We start from the raw sequence: 25677 nt of genomic DNA on the forward strand, positions 1-25677 counted from the left end.
TCTCTTCCTTTCTCCCAAGTCACCAGGGAGAGGTTGCTGCCAGGATAATCTATTAGACCAAGGTCAGGGTGTAGATGTGACAATACGCTGAAGGCCAGTATAAGAGCTTTGTAAACTCTGGCTGGACTGGCTCAGTCAACTGGGAGAAGAAATTGTAGCTGTTTATTGGTTAGAATTTGATTATTGATAATTGGGTTAAAGGCTTTCTTTAGTAACACTGGGGTTAATGTTCTTTTGGAATTTCTCCTATTAATGAAATATTTTTATCTTATGCAGTCTCAAATGGATAGTTTATTGATTAGAAAAAGAAACAAAAATGGCAATTCCAAATCATTTTTTTTTTCAAAGTCACAGTAAATTGGAATGCTTTTCACCTTATGTTATCACGAAAACTACTTAACCCAAGGCAAGGGCACACACTGGCAGGTATGTCAGCACTTTGACTTCTCAGCAACTGTGATATATGGGAATTGGCTGGCTGACAGGTTGAGGGAGAAAGGGGATGGGGGGGATAGAATGAGAGAAAAAAAGAACTGTCAAACTGACCAGGATAATTTATAACTCACATAAGATTCCATTTACAACCTTAATTAAGCATCTGTAAGGTTAACTACTTTCCAAGGTGCTCTCTGATGTGGATATTGTATGGTTGATAGCTAGAGCTCTGCAGTTTTGCTTGGAGCCAGCATACTACGCGCCACATGTGTACAAGTATTTCAGATTTGCATAATGTTATTTCATGCAGAACATATCTAGTTTTGGCACGGAAGTGGAAAGACAGTTGACGACTTTTTTTTAAAGAAATGCTTGCCATTTTGGTAGAGAAAAGAGAATATTATTAAGGAAGCAGCTTTATTTATAGGTATGTTTTACAAATCATTTTTGTATATTTTTAAGCCAAATGTTGAATGTCAAGGTAAATATACCAAATAAGATGTTTTTTTAGATTAATATTATGAAGGACTGGAAGCTGATACATGTGTTTCCCTTATTAAATCAAATATTCAAGGTAGAGTGATGTTCAATGTATACATAATTTGTACAGAATACTTTAACCATATAGTTGTTTGTTTTCCCAAAGGTATTTTACAAATAGCATTTATTTGCAGAATAATGTAGACAATTGTTTTCTAATTTAAATTGCAAATCAGATTTTTTTGTTGGCAGTTTCCTGACCCCCAGCAGTACATCAACTGAGCCATTTTTTTTCAAGTTTGGAAAAAGTTAAGTCTGGATTTAGAAAAAATTACTGAAGTCAAAGATGCAGATAGGAACAGTGTATGTTTTAATATTTCTAACTACGCATGCTATTTTGTTGATTTGTAGATTAGATTTATACTTGATAAGTCTAAATTATGGCTGCGTTCCTCGTACAGTCAGGACCCCCAGTCAACACATTTACTGTGCTCTACATTTAAGAGTCCCTCAATATGTTCCACCTGGATGAGAAATGAGTGGTCAACGCCCTGTCTCTGAGTTACTCCACTGTCTGACAGGATACAATGTCTCAGATGATGTAGCATCCATAGAACATATTAAGGTGACATTATAGACGCTCACAGACTTCAAAGTACCCTCCCTGTTATTATGTAGATGGCTGCTGTTCCAGCTACCTCCCCCCTGATCTCCCACCCACTGACCACTAAGCACGACATGCATTGAACCGGAAATTACACATCTAAAGGGAGGCTGTGTATTGTTATGTGGCCCCTCCAATAACAGGTCCCATACAGGAGTAGTAGTCATTTTGTTTTAGCTGTTGCATAACACTGTTGGAGACTTGTGCATTTTGAAAAGTAGACCGTGTCACTTCAGGTGTTGGGATATCTTCAAGGACAGCTTAGCAGAGCCGGCGACAGTAACTCAGTATATTTATTCTCTCTCTCTCTGTGAGTATAAGAATTATTTTTCTTTAATGGGGTTGTTTATCTGCTTGGATTAAGGAGCACCAGGTGAAAGTTTATGTGGTCACGTATGGCAGCCCTTCATTGTACATGTGCAAGGGAAGCTGGCACATGTACCCTCAGTGGTAAGGCTGTGGTGGTGAGCTATGGGTTGTTACAGGTTTGTCAAATAAACTATGGATCAGATGGGGGAATTCTCATCTCTGAGACTGACAACTGCTCATGTCATGTTAAGGCAGTAAAGCATTAGTATTTGTAAGGGTTATTTTGTGTCACATGGTTTTCAGGCATGTTTTCAGCCATGTTGGGTTAACTGTATCCTCGTCTCAGTCTGATTATGTTAAGCTCACCGAAGATGGCCAATGTAACCCTCTGTCTTAACAACAAATTATTGGATACTGAGGGATTTAATCCATTGTCTGATGTCAAGATTATTATTATTACATAGATTTCTGTGAACCGAGCCAGCAAAAGTGGTTTGCACCAAAAAGAGCAGACCTAACTTTATTGTAAGTGCTCCTGCTTTCAGTACTCTGGCATTCGATCACTTAGTGACATCAGAATACATGTATGAAAGGGTTAGTAGTAGCTTACAGGCAACAAAGTAAAATGTATGCTAAATTCTGTCGTGCTTTAAATCCCTCAGCAAGGTCCTTGAGCAGTCATACTAATGTAGGAGCAGTGTAGACCCACGTAATTAGCAGATTTTTTATAGCATTAACTATGCTTTGTATTGAACCATTTGGAACACAGATGCTTTTGTGCTGTTTGGAGAAAGAAGAAATTTAGTGATATGTTGGTGTCAAATCTCAATGAAGTGTAAACTGATAGGTGGTAGTAGAGCTTGATGCCATATTTACATAGATTAACTATGTATCAGTCCCCCTCTAATTGTTCTCCTGAATAATTCAGGTGATCACAACATTCCTGGAGGTATTTTGACAATTTGCTGAAGACCTAATGACCATTTTCCTGTCCCCATTAATTAAGTTAACGAGAGTGTGGAGAACTTGAGGGCATTGAGGACAGAAATGTATATACCCTGAAGTTGACAAATTAAATCAGGTGCCATATTGTGCTTGTGCAGCTTCCTATCTGTTAAATTAGCCAGGTAATTTATTCAAACCAGAAATCTTGTGTAGGATCTGATACACACCTTGGCCTTTTACAAAAAATGTGAGAGTGAATATTGAGTGAAAGCCTAGCATTTGAACTGGGAAGCCTACCAGGGAACCTTTAGAGTAAGAACATGATTGAAAGAACTACGTAGTATTCTGTGGCAACTCAAGTATGGGCTGGAGTTGGCACTGGTATAATAGAAAAAAAACAAAACACTTGTATTTGTCTATGGTATTGTGGCCTGTTATAAGAGGCAGATCAGCACCTTTTGTACATACAGATGTTGATAAGCTTTCTTATTGGTTACATGAGTTTCTCTGCACAACAGTATAGGTTGCATATTTTCCTAGTGAGACATAATAAAGGTGAGATGATCTGTAGAATTGTTACACCTTACTATTATGGTATGAATGGCTGCAGGCTGAGCCAAAAATACCACAGATGAAGTTAATTTGACTTCAAATTAGTATGCACTGCATCATCTCCAACATCAAACCATATACTTTGTGGCGATTCCGACTTCACAGGTAGCCATTGACTGGAAGATTATGTTGTTAAGACCCGCATTGGAATTGCACAATAGCTGGGATCCTTTTTCACAAAAGAACTTGGGTCAAAAGTTGGTCATAATTTTAAGTCGTCTTTCACCCAGGATAAAACAGAGCACTAGTCCATTTCATTGTGGATTTAAACCCCGTGCCATAAATGTAATTTAAATGTTTTGGACCAACAGGTGCCTTCTTCGGGTGAACCATTATTGATTTGTCTCTGATCAAAAATGACTTTAAATGACTTAAGTTGAAATGTGGAGAGCAGACACATTAAACAATTATAATATTTCATATTTTATTTTGATCCAAATGATTCGAGGTTACTTACCTGACTAACAGTTATCCAGGTGATACCTTATTGGGACATGATATAGTGTAACTGTCAAAACAGAGCAAAAAATAAAAAATAAAAAGAAAGATTTTTCAGTCATATTTGAAAGGAAGATGAAATTTTAGATGAGATGTGCGCATCTTTCAAGGAAACAACTTTTATGAAATGTTGTGAAGAGAACACATTCTTTCCACTCTGTAATCACAAAGCTGGACCTGAGGACCTTAACCTTGCTTAATTTCTATCCACTATGTAACAGCTAGGGTTAGCTTTTAGAAGCCATTAGTGCATACAGTGTGCAACAGTGCATCCATCTATCCAATCTATCATAATTCCACCTGCATGAATGTGGGGCCATGATAACCCTAGTACCAGGTAGCAGCCATTCAAAGCAGTCTCTCATGGTTTAAATGGTGTATCTACTGGGATTCTGGCCATTTAGATTATGTCTCAGAAATACCTGGTGTTTGACGAACTGGGAACAGATTGAGGCTGGTTTCAAGGTGTGCTTTTACAATGTGGTTCAGTGCAACGCTGCGTAAAACATGAATTATTGAGGTTTTAAGTCAAAAACAGATTATGAAGAAGTTTAAATCGTGTAGATTGTGAAGTATGTATACCTTGAAGACAAACAAGCCGGAACAAAAGTCTTTTATATATGTTTATTATTTGTTTTGCCATCTGTGCAGTGTGGACAAAAGTGATTTATGTGCCAAGATTGTATATAAAAATATTCCTTTATTTTACTAGTGTTTTATACAGGGTGTCGCAGCATTGATGGTGAATACAGGCCCTTTTTACAGATGATCTTATGACATATGGTATATGTTACGTGTTTCTGAAAATGATCCATTATATATGTATTTATCTGAATTATTTATTCCGAGTGCTCAATACGGGTTTCTGTTTGATAATTTGATGCACATAGCAGAATATGTTCACAGAGAATATTTTATCTGATTTCACTACTTATATTTATTACCAAACTTTCAACCAAATAGACAGCGGAAAAAAGATAGAAGCTAGGTTATTTACAAGAGAAAAGGTTATTTGCTGATAGGGCTTTACTCCTTTAATAGGAGGTCATTCAACCATAACATGGATTTTGACTTTGCTGTGGTCACAGTATTTATTGATCTCCAGCAAAATGCCCCCTCCTCCTTCATTTCTATTTAAAGGAAGGAGGTTAGATCTTGGGATGAATAGAAGTTAGCTGAGAAAGATTTAGAGCATCAATATGGTAGCATTATTGACCCACCAGAATGCCCCTCAGAAAAGCTTAATTTGAATGGAAATCAATGATGTGACGGTCTAAACCACCAAATTGCCCATGCAGATAAGGAATTACTTTTGATAGATTCTGTCCATAGTCCCCTTAAATATCATGTTCATGTGGATTTATTGCTCCTGAATGATTTAATCTTAATAGCAGATGTATTATAGGAGGTTTATGTAAACTTGGAGAGCATGTGGAAATCCCACAAGTTATACAAAAGCCCTGCATTGGGCCAGTCAGGGTTCAGAGTCGAGAAGTGCCACGCCTCTGTAATCAAGAAGTTAAAGTAGTGACCCAGAATTTTCTTACTTAGCCCTGAGGCATTCTCAAGTTTACCCAGCTGTATCCATTGCCTTGGGATATTGTTATACACTGCTTGGTTTGTCTCAGTTAGTTGTTTTCCCCATCATTCAAGCATTGAAAGGATCTTGTAATTACCTGTACTAATTATGTTTATAGCAGGAGAGCTAATTAGGTAGTCATCTGAATGCTAATTGCACTCTTATCACCAAGTTCTGACATTGATATTTCTGGCTGAGGTGAAAGATCTTGAATCAGCAGTCACCATGGTAGATTCACACTGCTGATATTTTAATTGATCACACTATTGTCAGTGTCATGTGTCAATTACCGTCTGGCTTTGAAGTGTGTAGTACACTATTGTCATATACCAGCAAGCCTGTGGAAAAGAAATACTGTGCAGCACTTGGATGAATAATTAATCATTTGTATCTGTAGAATTTCTTAACATTCTTAACAAGTTTTCTGGAAAAGACTGGCTGCTAGTGACATAGGAAAACAGCTGGTAAAAAATAGACGTTTGTCTTTGGATTGGCAGTAATTGCAGTTTTTACTTCTGGATTCTGTTAACTTGGTAGTAAGGTAAGCAACATTATGTGTACTATTTTCTCTTTCAGTTCAACTTTATAATTTGCATTTATTTGCTTATAAGTTTGCATTCTTTGTGAGATGCAATTTAGTTGGCTTAAATTCCTAGTAGTCTTTGCTGAGGGAGATTTTCCACTTTAATCATTTTGTGAGACGGTCTCATTGTCACCATAATGGCCTTACCACTGTGACTGGGACCCACCTCTTCTCAAGGCCAAAATTGCCTACTGGAGAAATAAATTGAGCATGGAATATTGAGAAGTGACTTATGGATAATGTGTTTAATCTAAAACCACCAGCATTTCTGTAACCACAGAGCAGAAAATTTTAAATGAAAGACAAGCCTCTAGGCAGGGGGTTTAGGGGTTTGGAAGGAACTGCCCTTTTGGCTAGGAAAGGCTCCTCAGCTGTCTCAAATATTTGAGCTGATTTCTGTGCCATTTCTCAAGTTTGTTAAACTAAAGTAGGTCTACTTTCTTGGCAAAAGACCCTGCCCCCCTTTTAAATTGCTATCCTTAGCAAAATATCAGGCTTGCAGTAAACTTTTTTTTTGCAAATTTACACAAAGATATTTTATATTCTAACAAATTCACTGCAAATTAGCACCAATACAATTTTTTTTGTAAACTCCTTGATGCAAACTTTTTATGGTTGCTAAGGGTAACTACAGCCCTGTTAGAAGCAATGGTTGGATACTTTCTCTTCAAAGTTTTAGCTTATTGTAGAGGTTATCCCGTTTGAAATGCATATTTGTATCTTGGAGCTCATAGAATTTTAAATCATATTCAGCAAAACTTTGCAGAGGTAAGAACCTTAACATGGTATTAATATTATTTTCTTAATTTTTCTTTGAAATTTTTAATGACTTAGGGAGCAGGGGGGGGGGGTATCACATATACTCAGTAAAAGGTTTTTTAGATTATGGTTTATTTTAAAGGGACATTGGTTATAGCTTTTCAATAAAACAATGTTCCCTAAATAATATATGTACATATATGTTTGTATGTGTTCCTGTGTATAACAGGGAGAAAACACTGAACAACTGGATTAAGCTTTGGGTCTTCTATATAAATACCAGTCAATATCCAAAATATTACTTCTTATTCTTCATGAAACCATCTGTTTTCTTGATTCAAGCCTTTGGGGACTGGTCAGTCTTAATGATATTAGCTCTGCAACACAGAAATGAGCTTCTTTCTGCCTGATTTGACAGGGTTAACAGTTGGTTTGTGAATTGATAATGCATGGTTTGATTCATTGATTCCTGTGCCAAGTGGGTGAGATGTAATAAGCAGTGTTACTTGTCATTAAATCATTACAGAGCAGTAAAACATTTCTTAAGCAAAATGAATAGTAATTGTGCGGAAGTGTAGGTGTGCATAAAGTGACAAGATACTCTTATTTTACCATCTTGTAACATGATTGCCTACTTTTGTAAGCATCTTCAACTATGTTTTGTAGTGCTGTTTTTGCATATCCATTTGATGTTGTTACATGTCTACGCTGTTGGAGCTTTTTTATTTTACATCCACGAGAAGATCATCAGTTGGCCAAATGTGCATATTGATGGTGTTATGGACCTGATCATTTTTGATTTGATCATTGACACTGGTGTCATTTGTAAGAGAATATCAAAATCATGTGGTTGAACCATGTTTTTCCAAGAGCACAAGGAAAAAAATCAATGCTAATTGCAAAACAATGTTAAGAGGAGAATAAATGGAATTAGTTTCAGTAAAGTACTCTGCAATTCTGCATAATGGGATATTTTTGTTTATTACAGCTAATAGACATCAATCAGTGCCTTCGTTAACTTACAGTCAAGTCTATAAACCATTTGACAGCTACTTCTGTCTTACAAGACATCCGCTTAAAAGAATCTTACCATTGCATGAAGGAACTATGTTACATGTAACTACTCAAAGAACTAGATTAATCCAACATAAGAGGGATTAATTTATCTGTCTGTCTTCATGTCGACTTGATTATCCAAGAAGCTCCCAAGTTGATAATCATTTCAGTCTTCAAATGTAATAAACTCACTTTGTCTTGAAGTAATGTAAATGTGAAAACCACATTTTGATCTTAAAATGTGCAAGTTTTAGTGGGTAGTATGGTGATTATATTGAACATTTGTGTTTGATGTTCTTTATTTATAAGTAAGCCAACACAGCATTAGAGCACAATCCCTGGTATGATGTATTGGATAAATTTGCTCATACAATAAGATGTGGAAAAAAATGAAGAAAAAATCAATTTATGAACATGTTACATGTTTGAGAAGTACTCTATCACCATTGAATGGACTGACTCTTAATGTAACAGGTGTTTTTATAAATGTGCGCATGACTAGGAGCAGGTAGACATAATTTTAGAACACCAAGTATGCATATTAATGGCATTAAGTATTGATCCTATTTGCATGTAAGCTAATATGACATATCATCATTAGGGTCACTCAGCAATTTAAAATTTTCTTAATCATTAATGCATGGATCTAATTGCTAATGGTGTTTTGATATTCATTTGATAAAGCATTAGAACAAATAATCATTGGTGAGCTAAAGGTAGGTCTCAGGTGAGAATTTTTACCTGTTATGCAGCTAAACAGGTCTGTAGGTGGTAAGGTTTTCTCAGGCAAAAACCCTGGTTTTTCCTGAGGTCTAATATTTGCCTGAAGCCTAGGTCCCAACTACGTTTTGGACGCACAGTTTTTTAGATTCCTTGCGTCCAGCCAGGATGTAGCTAGATCGCACGTAGCAGCTGTCGATCAAGTTTCTACGTGCTGTTTGTGTCCTCCAAAAGTCGCACGATGGACATGCTCCTCACGCACAAACTCCCACGTTTTCCCCATTTTTTTGGCTGTAGACCACACGTAGCAGCCTGTACGTTCGGTTGGGACCTAGGCTTTAACAATCTAGAAAAATAAGAAGTAAAAAAAACTTTAACCCAAAGTCCCCCATTCTTTCAGGTTCTACAGGGACGCTCTGTCAGGAAAGTGGACAGGGTGTGAGATTTTGTTTTTGAGATAATAGATAAGATTATGATTGGGGACAATTATTCAAAGCATATTATCTGTTAAAAAATTTTTTAAAGTATCAATTGCCCTTAATTAAGTGCAACAAGAAATGGTTCATGTGCTTTGAGATAAGAATGTGTGTTTGTAATCTTACACTTTGTCTTTTTAACAGTATTATACCATTAGTCCAGCTTTCACATCGGCTATTTTTGATATGTAAATTCATTTAGCAAATGGGTATCCATAGTAATAAAAAAGGACATCTTAATTTACGTTGATAGCTAAGTGTTTATATGTATGTGTCTGTATTTACGCCAGATGCCATCACTTTTCACCTCTGAACATCACCAGAAAACCTGTGACATAGTTACCTCCATCTATCACCCAGTTACTTTAATGTTTAATCTGTCTGATGCAGGATGTGTAAGAAAGGTGTGGAAAACAAATATAAGAAACAAGGCAATACGGTATGTGGTTTTAGATAAAACAAGAGGATGCTTTTATGAAATATGCTGAAAGTACTTGTTGGTGAATGCGTTCCGTTCCTAGACTGTATTTACACAATAAAATGACATGTTAAGAGAAAGGCATATGATGAATTATCTAAATGGCTTTGTATAACTTCACTGGCAGATGATTATTTGTATCATGATAGTTGATATGTAACAGAGCTCGGCAGCTGAATAACACAAATGGTGTTAGGAACAGTAGGTGAAGAACACCAGGTGGATATGGCTCGGGAGTATTGATTGGTGAGAATTTATACACCTACGACAGTGACAAGATACCTGTAGAGGTGACATCTCTATTCCTCTGGCGTCAGACAGACAGGCGGACACACAGACAGCCAGGCAAGCAGGCAGGCTGATCTTGTTTCTTGGCATCCACAAATTGAGTATGTTAATTGATTACAGAAGTGTAATTTTCATATTTAAATGAGGGGGACGTGTCCCATTGCCTTTGTGGTTGAGTTGTCACTGTCATTATTGATGAATTGTGATAACATGTTGTTGACATTGACATGGAGGGTGGGGTCCTTGATTTTTTAAAACTATGTTGGGTTGTCACGGAAGAGTACGTTTTATGTAGGCTTTTGAAATAGTATTTTTTCAGTGTAATTGAAATAATGCAAATTCTGTTTATATGAACAGGCACAGTATGATTTTGTGGTTTTTTATTATTTAAGATGATATACACATTGTCAGGAAATTAGGATTTAAAGGTGATAAAAGATAGAAAAATAGCAGGACATTCATAAAAGTGAGATATATAGCAGCAGATTGTACTGTTATGTCAGCAGCCTGGAAGGTGTGGCACTTGTTAGCATAGTTGTGGTATAAGTGAGATTCACTTCTAAATATTTAACCTGTATATGATATGACATTTGAAAGATATAGCTTTGAAGCAGTTATGTAAGTGCTGAACACAATATTATCTATTATTAGAATGATTTATTTTCAATCATATTGTGATTGTTGCACGATTATTTGATATATAGGACAGTTAGTGCTGGCAGTTGAATTACGAGACTGGATCTTATTGAAGTATAATCATTTCAAAATGTCAGCCAGAATTGATACATTAGTAGTTATGTCATATTTGGGTGCTGGTTCAAATACAGATAACATTCCTCCTTATCTTCATTTGAAAGAATGATTGATTTTTTTTACTGCCTGTCCACTGGCTTCTTTCTCATTGGAAACACTAGTTATGAATGAAATGGTGGAAGAATCTTATCCATCCACACCCTCCCCACCTAAAACTGAATTAAAAGTTCCAATCAGGCTATTTTTACATTATCACTTTTTGAGCCCTTTTTTCTGGTTTAATTTTTTTTAACTTGTTTTTTTATTTTATTTTATTTTTTTTTTAATTTATCTCTGGGATAACTACACAACTTTATCAAGTTTCATGTTTTCACATCCCTGTTTGTGTTTCACGCCATTTTGAGAGATTGACAACTTAATAAATAACCTGGCTATTATGTAAGAGAGTCATCTAAATGGAGGCAGGCTGCCACACTTGACATGGCCAGGTAACTGGATTAATTTTGACAGCTCCAAACAGTTGGAAGCAAATATGTGAAAGATAGGAAACCCCCTATAGCCTATTTACATGTTAGGGCAAGTAAAAAGGGAAAAGCCTGATATGAAAGACTCTAAATGAATGGTTGAATGAATAAATAAATGAAACAGTTTACATGGACAGGAAATGGTAAAAAGTATAAAAAGTAGAATGCTAAAAAGTAAGGAGAACCATTGTCTGTAAAAACTGGAGTTTCATTTGATAGTGACTTAAATTAGTTTTTATTCATTATGTGATGATAAACTCACTTTATCTGAAAGCAGATAAAACTATGAATGTGCAATATAATGAAAAAAGGGGAAATATGAATATCTGGTACCTACAGAAAATGCCAATTAAAATTTAAGTGCATGTATTGTATTTGATATCATGTGTATTGGTTGAGATATAGCTACTTCTGTTTCATGTTTTATCAGCATTTTGATAAAGTATTTAAAAGCACAGGAAGCCAGAAATGGAAGTTGAAATATCTTTCAGATCTCTAACTCTGATGCTGTGATCACATTCTCTTTCCAGCTATTACCTGGTTGTCATGCAAACATGATATTAATGCTCCAATTATCATGCTGATAGATGTAGTGACATGTGACAAACCCTGGTATGTGGGCCCCTTTCAAAACAGTTGGCCCCAAATAGGTATGATCAAAGCCAGAGGTATTCTCCATAATTCGTAAGAAAATGTCATCAGAATTTTCAGGTAATAGCTGACATTTGTCTGATGAAGTGTGTAGTGACATTAGAGCCCACTCTGGCTCATCTCAAGCTTTCAGTAAACGTGTGTGCGACTGGTGATTATTGATCCTAGTTTTGCTATAGATCATAATTGTTTGCAGGCTGTCCATGTTAGATAAGGTGGCTGAATGCAGCAGATAGCAGTCACAGACATTTCTGTCATCAAGAACTGGGTGGACATTCTTTTTTAGTGACTTATAACAGTTGTGGGCGTAAAAAAGGCTGAGTGAATTATTTTTGGAATTCAGACTTGTTCTGATGTAAAAGAGGAAAACTGTTTGTCCAGAAGGGAAGGAACAAATTAAGGTAGAACAAAACTGTTTTCCAATTCTATAGAGATACGCTTACAGTATATTGTTTTTGGTGTTCATCTTTATGCTGTGAGAGAAATATGATAGGTAGTATGAATTACAAAATTTATTCACATCCCCACTTGCAACCATGTGGACAGCTCATTTAGGGCTGTGTTATTGAGGTAAAAGCAGCATGATGTCCAGCACAAAGTGAGTCCTAAGTAAGTAGTTAATTGAAAGTAGAGACAAAACAGATAAATATTTAGGTGGCTGAGGTCCCTCCACCTGAGACTGAGTAAGCCACAGTTGAAGGTCAGAAGAGGAAAACTGTCAAGCCTATCCATCATTTTGTGCAGGGAAGTGTCGTGATATCCTCTGCCTGCCTGCCCTGCGCAGTCAGAAGGCAGTGGTCACAGGCAACAGTTGGCTGGTCACCTTCTCCTGAGATTCAACTGTTGAAGTGTAGTGGACTTGGATATGGAAGGGCTCTCCACATAGGTGGTGTTCAAGGCAAACGAGGTGGTTTGAGGTTTGGTAGCAGTACGTAGGCATTCGGTAAAATACAGATAGTGGTAGGTGATGCTGTGAGGGTTGAACTCTGATTATTTTGTGAAACAAATCATTAAAAAATTATATACAATCAAGCAGGTGGGTATGTTTAATAGTTAATTGTCTTCACAGTAGAGTAATTTTAAATACTTTGTCACAATAGTTGATAAAAAAGCAAGTTCTTTTTGAAAGATGAAGATTATCCCCTTGAATTTAGGTTGTATGAACTCTAACATGGAAGTGAACAAGACTTATTGAATACAGCAATTTGTATGTGTGTGTGTGTGTGTGTGCATCATGGAGATATTGTTGAATGAATATCTGGGGCTGTCAGAGAAAGGCAGATTTATGAATGCTTGGCATAATGTTGTTAGATACAGCCTGATGAATGGGAATGCCTTTGATATCTTCATTCAAAGCACGTTGCATTATGCCCTTCAAAATGGCTGCTATACCCAAAGGGGGCATCTCAACCAAGACGTGAAAAAGGGAACATGTATTTTGATACTTATTAGGTTTGTAGCAGTTTTCAAAGGCATTGTTATACCTTAGGGAAAATTTCACCATTCCTGAAACTCTCTCTCTGTCTGTCTGAGTACAGAGCAGATGGATCTGATTGGACTCCCCAGTTTTCTTCCATTGATTCCTGGCAACTTTGTGATGAAACCCTGCTGACTTTTATGATAGCTCCCAGTTGGTGTCAGCTAGGTGGTCTACACCTTAATCAATTATTTACAATGTCCAGCCCCGTTGCTTACTGGACCAGGTATGCTACACCTCAACAAACTGCCTACGCCACTATGTGACTAATAATAATCAAGACTGGAAGTAGCTGTGGTGTAATATTTTGGCAAATATCCATTGCTATAAATGCTGTAACCATAGCAACAGTGTGTAGACCGGTTGGCTATTTACTGACTACAAATTAAGGCGGGCCTGATGTCTGTACACATAACATGTTCTCATTAACAAGCCTGGTACAATACAAACAGCACTCTAAAGGTTGATGAGCCAAGCTATCATTACCGGGGGAAATAATCAAGCTACCACCATCATCAATGCAGTGTTTGTATTATTGATATGGTTAATAATGGGGAGTTGGAAGAGGTTGAGTGTCTCGGCTTTGTTTGCTTTCTTGGTTGAATAACTCCTGATGTAGAAAAATTGTTTGTATAATGGTGTCTGAGATAGGCAAGATGTCCATTACAGGGAGACACCAAACATCATTTAAGAGATTATAATTGAAAAAGATGGGAAAACAGACTACTGCAATCTGATCACTCTAAGCTGACAGGGAATAATTGAATATTAGCACATTTACAGTCCAAAAGGTGTCATTTATAATGATGCAGTGCATCATTTAGCTGTGCTGAGGAAAAATTGTGTATGTGAAATGGGGAAATATTAGTAATCATTTGCTGTGACCTTCCTTTTTGTGACACACCTTAAGCTGACTCTACTGCATCAACCATTAAGTGTATGATTCATGATGATGTGAAAGTTTTAGAGTTTTTCCGAGGTAGATTGACGCTTTGATTAAATGGAGGGCCTCTTGTTATCTGAGTCTTGAATGTCAACTGAGTGGATAAAGTCTCTTCTCTATTTCGTGCCAGTCAAGATGTGATACCAAGAAATGCAGAGGAGATTACAGGGAATCTAACTGAATAGATTTTACTTTGCATAACATGTTTATCTCCTGGGTGCTTAATTGACTAGTCATTCTATACAGGTTCTTAGACTGTATTAAACAGTGGGGCCAAATATATATATAAATGCAATAACTTAGATTGAACAACCAAATGAGGCAATGAACCAAGTGCTTGTAATGTTTCTACTTTGGTATAAATGGAAGCAAACTTGATTATCTTAGGGGTAATTTCATACTAATGAGAACGCACTTGGCATCCTCTGTGGAATCTTTTTTATTTCATTTTTACAGAAAGGGCACATTTGCAGTTTGATGCTTAGCACCAGTTAAAGAATAAATTTTGACTTGCGTGTGCTTCAGCTTGTTGCCTGAAAGCAATTCCTAGAAGCATTATCTGAAGTATTCTCTTATATGCCTATTGATGACCCACTTTCCCTAGGAATGAGGCTGATACTAGGCAAGTGGTAAATTATTGAAATACTGGTGAGTTGCTTAAAATTTTGTGTGCTTAGTAAGCAAGGATCTTCACACCTTATTTAGAGATGCTATGGTGAGAATGGATGGTTTCCAAAATTATTATCAAGTCTGATGTTTTTTTTAGGCTTGTATGAAATTTAATGGGTTTTGACTGACTGTAGCATAGGTAAGAAACACTGTCATCTCTTGTATCATCACATATGGCAACAATTGATGACTGGAGTGAAAGCATCATTCATTCAGTTCTCCTATACAGTTAACACAGATGTAGCAAACTAACAAGGCAGTTATTGGTGATATCTGTATTTTTTCATTTAGCCTTAAAGACGTTGAGTTGATTCCCCGTGCTCCAGTAAAATTAATTTAATTTGTTCACGTTTCCACATGGGTATTGGGTCCCAGTAGTGCTCCACAGACTGGGTTGAAAGCAGTCAGAGGATGGATGGATAGCACAGCAGTTACCTGGAAAATCATTACAGCTGCTGCTGCAGCTAAGTGGACAGAGTTATTATATTTTGTCCAAGCTTGCATGGGGAGATAAGAAGCCGACAAGTATTCTTTATGGAGTAGAATTCCAGGAGCTGTGCTCAATGGAGATTATTGATAAAACAGAATTAGTAACCTTGTTTACTGCTGCTAGCTGTCAACCCCTAATAAAAACCAATGGGGAAAATAGTGAATGGTTCATTTATACATTAGGGAGGTTCTGGGGTAAGTTTTGATATATGGTGCTGATACAGGGAGGCACATGGCTGGACATTTTTTTTGGGGAAAAGGTGTAATGTTTGTTTAGAAAATGACCTCTTTTGTAAGTTCATTCCATTTTATTAGTGAACCACTGCAGTAACATGGCAGATAATGGGGCTCTTTGAAGATATTTTTTCCATTTTTTTGCCATGGGACCAGAAGTTTCCCAGTAGGACAGAAATGGCCCCTGTTGTGAAAAGGGACTGACTTCTAAAATCATGTGAAATTTCTGTGTTTGATTACCCCGAGTTTCATTTCAGCTGAAGGTGATCTTGTTTTCCTAGATACCCCTGAAATATCCAGCTATAAAAAGGATGATGGTCAAATTAGAAATGTATAAGTGGACAGTTTTGCTTGGACAAGGGAAACCTAGGGCAGTTGTGAATATCACTTTTAATATTATATAGGCAGGACAGGGGTGTGGTTACATGAAAGTCACCATTATTGTACTGTATTTTATTTAGAAAAAAATTACAAGAAGCCTTCCCTACTTAATTAAGGACATGCTGTTCAAGAGGCTAGGGTAATTGTATAAACACAAATTTTCATCGACTGCGTTCTGGAGTCAAAAGTAGAACAGTAATTAACTGGGAAACGGAAATGAAAATCACGAGAAAAAAATATATATCTCTTATAACAGGAGTGATCATTATCTCATATTGATTTTTTTTAGGATAGTTTGGGTTAAATATGCAGCTGCTTTCTTTTTAATAGTTCCCCTGAGGTTGTGATCCAAACTGGTGCAAACATGTTGAAATACTTGATATGCCAGGACTGTAGGCATGCAGAAAGAGAGATTGTAGGACAGTAGTGAATTTTTTTTTATTTAGTTCTGTAATCTGTACCAATAAGCTGGTAATGTTTCAATTTGTATGAGAGACAGCTGACATGGGTATTAGCATTAAGAAAATAGTTTATAGTGTTTTGGATGCCTGTCTGTTTCTTCTTAGCACTTTCAAATAATTATTAACTAGGTATGTGCATGGCCATATATTCTCTCCCTGATATCTTTTATGGTAAAGCTTTTTGCCACATCTATTCTTTCCAGTTTGCTCCAAGAGGTGTAATGATAGTTTTTTTTTATGGGGGGGGGGGGGGGGGGGGGTCAGAGAGATTTAAGGTAAAAAGTAGATGCAACTATGGGCAAAATAGTGAAATACTCATATATAACTGATAAAGATGTTTGTTTATCTTTAGAAAATCTGAGTAATACCTCTTTGTAAAAGGAATAAAAATATCAAATTAAACAGTGACATCATGACATGACATTAACCATATTATGGTTAATTTTTAACCTCCACAAAAGCCAATAGACCAACAGTTGAGAATATTTGGTTGAATAGTGGGCCACTCCCATCTAATTTGGCACAGTGGCACATTAAGATGATGGGCTCAAAGGTAAAGTATATGGATTCAACATGAAATGTTAACAGTTAAGCACGTTAAGTACCTACACTTGCATATGTGATATACTAAATACATACCTGTATACCTGCCTTTTTTATCATTTCAGAACTGAAGATCACTGAAACTAGGACTATTTTTAAAAAAATAAATCACAATGGGAAATTCTAAATCCAAGAACAAGAACAAGTTATCAAAAGAGGATGTAGATTATTTGGTTGCAAACACCAATTTTGACAAAATGCAGATAAAGCAGTGGCACAAGGGGTTTCTGGTAAGTTCTGTTTAGTTTTGTCTTAAGAAAAATGGCACATTGTAATTGATGAGATATAAAGCTATCCTTGCTAAGATCATATCCTGATGACGGTAATGCCTATATTTTTGTGATGAGTGATGTTTTTCATTGTTTACTGATCTTAGAATTGTCTGGGATTGGAAGGAAATGATGGGGAAATGACTTCTTCTGAACAATTTACACAGCCACAAAAATGATAGCTGCAAAAAGCAAGACATTCATGAGGTCAGGTGAACTGGTGATAAACCTAGCTTTTACCAGAAATTGAAAGCTTTTTCAGTACACTTAAGATTTAAAAAAAAAAAAGAAAATTGATATTTTTTGGTTACCTGAACATGAGAAACAGGTGCATCTAAAACCCACACCTGTGTTTGATTGTTTTTATTTTCTTATGTTTAGTTTCTCTCATGCAGACCTTCTGTTTAAAAGAAAAAAGAGTTCAAATCAGCTCAGTGCATCTGTAAACATTGTGATAAACACTAGTATCCTCAATGACCCTGCACTTATGTGTAATAATAAGGAATCAGCTCAGAGTTTCATATGAACCAGTGATATTATACAGGATTCTTGCATACATTAATTAATGACTGAGCTTGCTGTGGGATGTTTGTTATTTCATTGTGAGCCAATGATTAGGTTCTAGGAAAGAATATATTATTGATGCTGATTTTGAACATTTTGGTTGAACATTTTTGGTAATAAATTCGAGATTATAGTTGTACATTGGTTTCCAAATCTCTTTATCAGTGAGTCACTTTTCTGGAAATTTGAAATTGGAATGAAAGTCAGGACGCTCAAATAAGAATATTATAAGGGTGTATTCAGAGCAAGTTGATCCATGGACTAACAGATCCGCGGATCAAATATGGCCAACCCACTTGAAAGCTTGCAGCATAATCCTCTAATAGACATTGAAGAGATTTTCCAGGGGGATTATGTGGCAAGCTTTCAAGTGGGTCGGCCATATTTGATCTGTTAGAGTTAGTGGATTAACTTTGGTTGTGCATGTGGCACAAGAGGCAAAGCTGTCTTTTCATATATATCTCTAAAATAGGTCATGTCTTATTTATTTTGAAATGTTGAAACAAAACATATAACTTCTTGTCTGTTTTCCCGTGTAACAAACATCTGTGAGAAATGATATAAGACGGTATTTGAAGGAAACTATCATTAGGGCATATCTGTAAAGGCAATCTGGTAGCTTAGAGTCATGAGCCATTCCCTAGTTTGAATGAAACTGAGACTTTTTCATCATTTTATATTTTTGTGTTTTGAAAATGCACGTCTTCAGTTTTATGCAGCTTCTTGTTATTGATTTTTATGGCAAGGTTTTAGAGATATTAATCAAGTGAGTTAGGCCCATTTTGGGAAATTAGTTCCATTGTGCAACCATTTATATTTCTAATCCATTTAATATTTGTTAAGTGTGTGTGTGTGTGTGTGTGTGTGTGTGTGTGTGTGTGTGTGTGTGTGTGTGTGTGTGAGAGAGAGAGAGAGAGAGAGAGAGAGCAAGAAAGCAATAGTGGGAGAGCATGCATTAATGTCTTTTTTCTGTTTTGTTATAGATATAGATATAAATATCTGTTTTGTTATAGATAAAGATAAGAAAATATGCACACATCACACAACTCCCTGTATATATTATATATTATATATGGCTCATTATGTGTAAATTATCATCTGGGAAACTCGTAATCAGATTTTAAATTGGAACCATTGATGATTGAACAGGATTATTGATTAAATTTTCTGCTGCTTGGGTGATAGCAGATTGTTTCACTGTGTCAATTTTGGGTGAAAAGCCAGTAAGTGTTAACACAAAGTGTTGAGAGTTTTTCCACTGAAAGATGTTCAGATCTGCCTTGCATTTATCAATATCGTGTGGTATGGCTCCCCATCCATTTGTTAACAAATCTTTTACTGCTTACGTAAGGACTATCCACTTCTACATCATGCAGTGCTGTATATCATACCAAGCTGTAGAACTACATATAATTAGTAATCCGGCTTTAACTGACTGATGTAGGACTGGTATTTTCTGACAGGCACTTATACGTCATAACTAAGGCTTAAACTTGTGTTAGTAACTTTTGTACAACATGCTGTCTAACCATGCCCTGCAAATCAACTGTCTGGCTCGTTTTCTGCCCATCCTGTTTTTAGTTTATCTTAACCTAAGTTTTTTCTTATACCATCTTGAAGTAATCCATGATTTGCAGACAGATATGTGGATCTTGTTAGACCCTGCTTATCATTTCATAGATGTCTTTTTCATTTCTGTTGGTGAATACCTGCTAATGATATAGCCCAAACTAACATAAAATTTATTGTATTGTATATCATACTGTAAACAAAAGTTCATACAATCCATTGGAACATAGTCAAATTTTTGGCTTTCTGTAAATTCTGAGTCCATCCTTGAGCCATGATCACACTGCAGTATAGCTCAGTCCATGTTCATATTGCAGTACTGCTCAGTTCATGTTCACACTGCAGTATAGCTCAGTTCATGTTCACACTGCAGTATAGCTCAGTTCATGTTCACACTGCAGTATAGCTCAGTTCATGTTCATACTGCAGTATTGCTCAGTTCATGTTCACACTGCAGTATAGCTCAGTGCATGTTCACACTGCAGTATAGCTCAGTTCATGTTCACACTGCAGTATTGCTCAGTTCATGTTCACACTGCAGTATAGCTCAGTTCATGTTCATACTGCAGTATGGCTCAGTTCATGTTCATACTGCAGTATTTCTGAGTCCAGAAAATTGTACTCACTAGGTGAAAAGGACCTAATGTGCTCACAAGTTGCACCAAAATGACCTCTGTACTATTTGCATAGGTTGAAAGAAGAAACCAACAAAAATGACTGCCCAACACGATATATTTCATTGTGCTACTTGTAATTTTTATAATTGTCACGCAACAAGGTGAAACCTATTATTTGGGTTGAATGTTTGCATGCAGTCAATTTTCTCACACTTATTCTAATTTTATTGCTTAGATAACTGGTAGGTCTAAGTAGAGTAGCTTTAGTTACATACTCTGTGCAGTTTGATAAAATCACTTATGTAGTCAGTTTTATCATAAATAAATGTGTATTTGAAGAGATATAAACATAGTCAAGGGTTCTTATAAATGGATAAACTGATTTCTCATTATCTGTTTTCTTTTCAGAGAGATTGTCCTACTGGACAGCTAAGTCGCACTAAGTTCCTGCAGGTGTATTCTGAATTTTTCCCCAGTGGTAACGCGGAGGAATTCTGTGAACATGTATTCAGAACTTTTGATACGGACAATAGTGGGAGAATTGACTTTAGTGAATTCCTATTGGCTATCAATATCACTTCATCAGGAGAGCCCAAAGATAAGCTCAACTGGGCATTCTCCATGTACGACATCAATGCAGACGGAACAATAGAAAAGAAAGAGATGGTGCAGATTATAAGGGTAAATATTTCTGTAAATAGTTTACTAAATACTAGATTGGCTAAGAACAAGATTTGCTTCATCTAAATGTATTTTCACTAAAGAGGAGGCTGAATGTGCATCCTTGTCTGTGGAAATGTACTTTGGATGAAGCATGTCCGATCTTTTCAGTAGCTTCTCTTCTCCCAGTGTACTTAGTATGTTTTCTGTCATTTTGCTTTGGAAGAAAAAGAGCCATTAGCTCAATGTCAGTGTAATTGGATATATAGCAAGCAGTCTCGGGAGTTAATTCAATGAAAAAACAATGTTAGGTCTGAGGGGACTCCTCAGGTGGCACTTCCCTACTTAGGGTCTATTGTCATTGACGTGTTAAGTGTTCATTTTCAACAGCCCTTCACTGAAAATTGCCCCCAAAGAAGCAGATAATTTTGGCCACCGAGATGAAAATTATAGCAGTTCAAATATGACAAAGTATTTTCAGAGTAATTTACACTGCTTGCGTCTCAGGAATGAAGTACCAGCACTTAGTTAATCTATACAGGGGATAATAAGACTGGGTTCCCATACCTAGATTGATCTAACAGTATCGATCCATCTCCAAGGGGTTTGTCTCTAAATTGCTTTCAGCTTAAGTGGCTTTGATGATAATTAATTACTCCTTAGCAGCTTCAGTAGATGTGACAGACATCAAAGCTACTTAGTTGATTGCAATTTAGAGAGAATCCCCTCAGAGATAGATCGATCCACAGTTAGTACGACAGGGTCTGGGAATTGTCCCTAAGTCCAGCCATGAAGTATTGCTGGTGGTAACATATCTACATGTAAACTTCCGTGTAAAAGAACTTCTGTGGCATGCACCCTAAGTGGTGATTTGATAATCTGCAGATTCATGGAAAAGCAAGAAATTGTTTCAAAAAGTTTTGGTACAGACTGTTCTCCATCCAACCAGTCTTGCAAGAGAAATAACCCAATAAGTCTTTTTATCTCTAACCCATAGATGGAATTAGGTACCTTCTTACTTTTTCAAGCTCAAATATTTTGTTAATTGTATAAAGTTACATCTAAAACATCTTGAAAGATATGTCTTAAACATCTTGAAAGATTGAAATATATTGCATCCATGTTCAGTCACCATGTTAGTTTGTCACAGACACTTTACTTCTGGGGTCTTAAACATGCAAATGAGATCGCATCATCTGCTTCAGATACGGATTAATCAAGTCTCTCAATTTGCTGTTAATCTTAATGTTTTGATATATGTTAGTATGTTCACACAGTGGACTGTTTGGATAGCTCTGTGTATACTATTTCTACCAGTTAAGCACTGTTTACCCCATTCCTCTCCTGTTAAAACACATAAAGGATAAATCTATTGGAATGATGCAAATTTCCGAGAGCCAGTGCACTATAGATAATTATTTGCTTAAGTCATTTCAGTGTGATAGAACAGATAATAGAATGTCAATACTTTATCTTGTGTAAAAGCAGTCAACTTTTCCTAATATGTTTACTTCATTACCTGCTGCAGTAACTTCTGGGATAAAATGATCTGAAATGTCTTTCAGGGTTTGCACTCAGGGGCTTCTGTCATGTTTTGTCTAGATGGCTGTTATATTTTGGCCAAAAGCAAAAAAGATGTATTCTTTTTTTTTTTTTTTTCATACAAAGGAAAAAAATGCAAAATGTTGGAAATAGAATATGGTAATAGGAAAATGCATTCCATTGGTAACACAAACATGCTATAAGCATGTGAAAATGTGCATCTCCTAGGTGTAGGAATATTTTCCTTTATGAAATAAAACTTCTGGGAATTGAAATGTGAAACGTAAGAATTTACATTAAGATGTCTCATCATCAAGTCTAGTCAAATCCTGGCAGTGTGTTTGTATTGTATTTGGGTAAATTGAACATTCTGTGGTATTTTATTAATCTGTCTCCATCTGCAAATCAAACCCAGACTAAAAGATGAAAAACCTTTTAGTAATAAAGGGCAAGATGCCTGGGTATTTCAAGTAATAACAAATATGGCTGAATTTGAGATTCAGCTGGGTCTTTTTTTTATGAAGTCAAAGTTGTGTGATTAATGCGAACTGCTGTTGTTGCTCTATATTAGTATTCCATACATGTTTCCAGTAAGAGCCATTATTCTGGAGCAAACATCTACTTTGAAAAATAATATGCATACCGAGGGAGGTTTTAATTTAAACATTTATAGATGTCTTCTCCTATTTTTAGGCAATTTATAAGATGGTTGGCCACGAAGGAGTGGAATCTGACACACCAGAAGATCGCACCAACCAGATATTTGATAAGATGGACATAAACAAAGATGGTGTCCTTACTAAGGATGAGTTTATCAATGGATGCATGAATGATGAATTCCTGTGCAGGATGCTCACGGCAGATACCAAGGGACCAGACGGCTTAAAATAAGAATGCAAGCAGAAACATCAGGCCAGCAGGCAAAAATGCAAAACATGAGCATTATTTGGCACAGATATTAACATTCTACTAATGAAAGAAGAGCAACAGAGCAGTCTGGAGGAAGCATCTGCAACAGCAGCCATTTTAACCATTTCTACCATTTTTTTTTGTCCATGACTGAATTTACTTTGTATTTTATATGTATGTTGTAACCAACTTCTATTATGTAAGCTTCACTTAAAGCATCACATCTAACTGATAGGGTTTGCTTAGAAGGAGCATGTTAATGACAACACAAAATATCCTAGTGGAAAACTGCCTCTTAACTGTAATGTTATCTTGACTTTTATGAGAATGTTGATGGATGTAGTGATCCAAATAATGTGGTAGTTGTTCAAGCACAATGAGTGTCACAGCAAACACAATCATGTAGAAGACCGCACTAAGCTTGACAAATACAATCTAAAAAAGTGAGTGGAAGGTTGTTTTTAAAAGATAATGTTCTTAAGACAGATTTATTTGTAGAAAAAAATCTGTACTACAGGTAGGGTTTTTTTCAGTTTTCTAAAAAAAGAAACAATACATATTTGGCTGAAGGCTAGTTAGTGTTCTTTTAGAGGTCAAAACTGACAGCTTCTAGGTATTTTTCCAATGAATTTACTGGTATAATGGATGCTTGACTCCAGTTTTTAAAAATGTTGTGGTTGTGACTTGTATGTAGTAGTAAATGTAGACATATAACAACTTACATGTACTTTTGAAAACAATGGATAAGTGTTGCGTAGCACGCACAGGGAGTGGTATGAAGCAATATGGCTAGTTTTTATTGAAAGTATTTAAAAGATGGGCGGGTAGTGAATAGGACTCTTGTTAACTGAAGGAGGACAAATAATGCATTTAAGATCTCGCATAAAAAACTGTTTTATAGCTATTGACATGTGACGAGAGGAGAAAATCTAACATATGCAGCATCTGATAACACATTGCAGACCATACCTTGAAACATTCATGTTGTGTTTATAAGTTGTTGCTTTATGTGCAAATATATATAGATATATATTTACTTGTAGTAGGTAGTTCTGATTTTAGCTAGAGGAACACGTCATCATGTTGTCAATTAACTCAAGTTATTTTAACTTGTCTTGAATTATTTGGAGATGTCTTAACAGTGTATAACCTTTCTCTTGGTAACAGAGTTGATGCTTACCTTTGTTTGAATTTTAGGGTAAAACTTAAGGGATTTTAGACTAAGATATTTCTTTATAAATTAGCTGCAACAGCTTCCTTTTGCTGAAAGATGTGATAGATAAGCAGATCACGATGCACTGTCTGTGAATCTTGACTATTTTAAGCTGCCTGGAAGTCTTCTGACTATAAGATGGTATAGATAATAACAGGCATACTGGATTGCACTGGGGTCCAGAGTTCCAGACTCACAGGAAATGATGGCAGCAGCCCACAAAATGGCACAAGAGAACACAGAAGAAAAAGACAGCATGGCTGGTATACAAGGAATATCAGTTGTGCCATTTCATCAGAGTTGAAGATGACAAAAACATATCTGGCACATTGGTTTGAAAATAAAGCTATATCATTCATATTCCTTACATATATAGAAATATCAATTTTCTTCAAATTGGCTGTGTGGCACTGTATAGTTAGTTGCCATGGAGATGTAAACATCAAGTTGCGTGTAAATGAGAAACCATTCAGCTGTGAACATTGTGAGGGCAGTCGTACTGTTAGCAGATACTTCAAGATGTCATCTAGTATATTGATGCCAGGGAGAGACCACATCTGGCATCCTGTCGACCATTTGTAGTCCAGTTTCAATTTAGCTTAGTTTACACATCTTTCAGTATAATAAAAACTACAGTATAACCATCCTTATTTCTTGGTTTTTATTTTCAAAACTTTGGCCTTGTCTAGGACCCATGGAGGCATTGTCACTGAACATTACAGTGCAACTTTACTTGAATACTATATCTGAAGAAACTGTCTCTATCTTATTTCCAAGCAGAATCAGATTCTGTTACGTTTTTACGAAAATTTGGCGCCACCCAGATATGTGGTTCTTCTGATTAAGACTGGGCAAATTCAGATGAAATGTGTATTTCCTTTGGTTGGTATTTGTAAGTTTTTGCCAATTTTTTCACAAAAAATACAAGTACATTGTTTGATTTTGATGCCATCAATTTTTTTTTTTTTTATTGTACCATGGTCTTATTTGAACAACAGATATTTCTTAAATAGTGCAGGGGTGGATTGAGGCCATCTTCTGGGTCTTCCAGAAGTTGGTCAGATTTTCAAGATTACATTGACGGGTATCTAATTTTTTCTGATGGAAGATTGTCAAAAATGGATGGATCAACAAAGATTATTTGGAAGACTGTCAGAAAATATCTGTGGATCCGCCCTGTAGTGGGTGTGATTCAATGCAAAATTGTTTCTGGATGCAATTTGATCAAAATTGATATCTTATTTGTGCCCAAAGATATGTTAAAACT

General features: G+C 36.2%; 2 protein-coding genes across 8 annotated transcripts in view; both read left to right on the top strand.

Moving 5' to 3' along the window:
* LOC106165620 (neurocalcin homolog) overlaps positions 1-25677 on the top strand; it is a 74363-nt gene that overhangs the window by 19687 nt on the left and 28999 nt on the right. The gene's annotated exons all lie outside the window — the stretch shown is intronic.
* On the top strand, positions 1700-25056 carry LOC106165618 (neuronal calcium sensor 2). Of its 6 annotated transcripts, none has more exons than XM_013543874.2 (4): positions 1700-1889; positions 17133-17297; positions 20495-20767; positions 22982-25056. In XM_013543874.2, the coding sequence occupies exons 2-4, from the start codon at positions 17181-17183 to the stop codon at positions 23177-23179; spliced, it is 588 nt and encodes a 195-aa protein (XP_013399328.1). In that variant the 5' UTR covers positions 1700-1889; positions 17133-17180; the 3' UTR covers positions 23180-25056. The 6 variants fall into 6 exon arrangements, with proteins under 6 accessions (XP_013399328.1, XP_013399339.1, XP_013399331.1 ...); XM_013543885.2 differs by lacking the exon at positions 1700-1889 and adding an exon at positions 4390-4408; XM_013543877.2 differs by lacking the exon at positions 1700-1889 and adding an exon at positions 5859-6063.

This window comes from Lingula anatina, chromosome 1 (genome assembly GCF_051362555.1).
Source record: "Lingula anatina isolate TDL-2025a chromosome 1, LinAna3.0, whole genome shotgun sequence".
Lineage (NCBI taxonomy): Eukaryota > Metazoa > Brachiopoda > Lingulata > Lingulida > Lingulidae > Lingula > Lingula anatina.

What these genes read in the sequence shown, in the direction of transcription:
- LOC106165618 (XM_013543874.2), top strand. Translation starts at nt 17,181, where the DNA reads ATGGGAAATTCTAAATCCAAGAACAAGAACAAGTTATCAAAAGAGGAT. An exon ending in AGTGGCACAAGGGGTTTCTG is followed by an intron (nt 17,298 to 20,494) that starts GTAAGTTCTGTT and finishes TTTTCTTTTCAG; the next exon opens with AGAGATTGTCCTACTGGACA. An exon ending in AGATGGTGCAGATTATAAGG is followed by an intron (nt 20,768 to 22,981) that starts GTAAATATTTCT and finishes TCCTATTTTTAG; the next exon opens with GCAATTTATAAGATGGTTGG.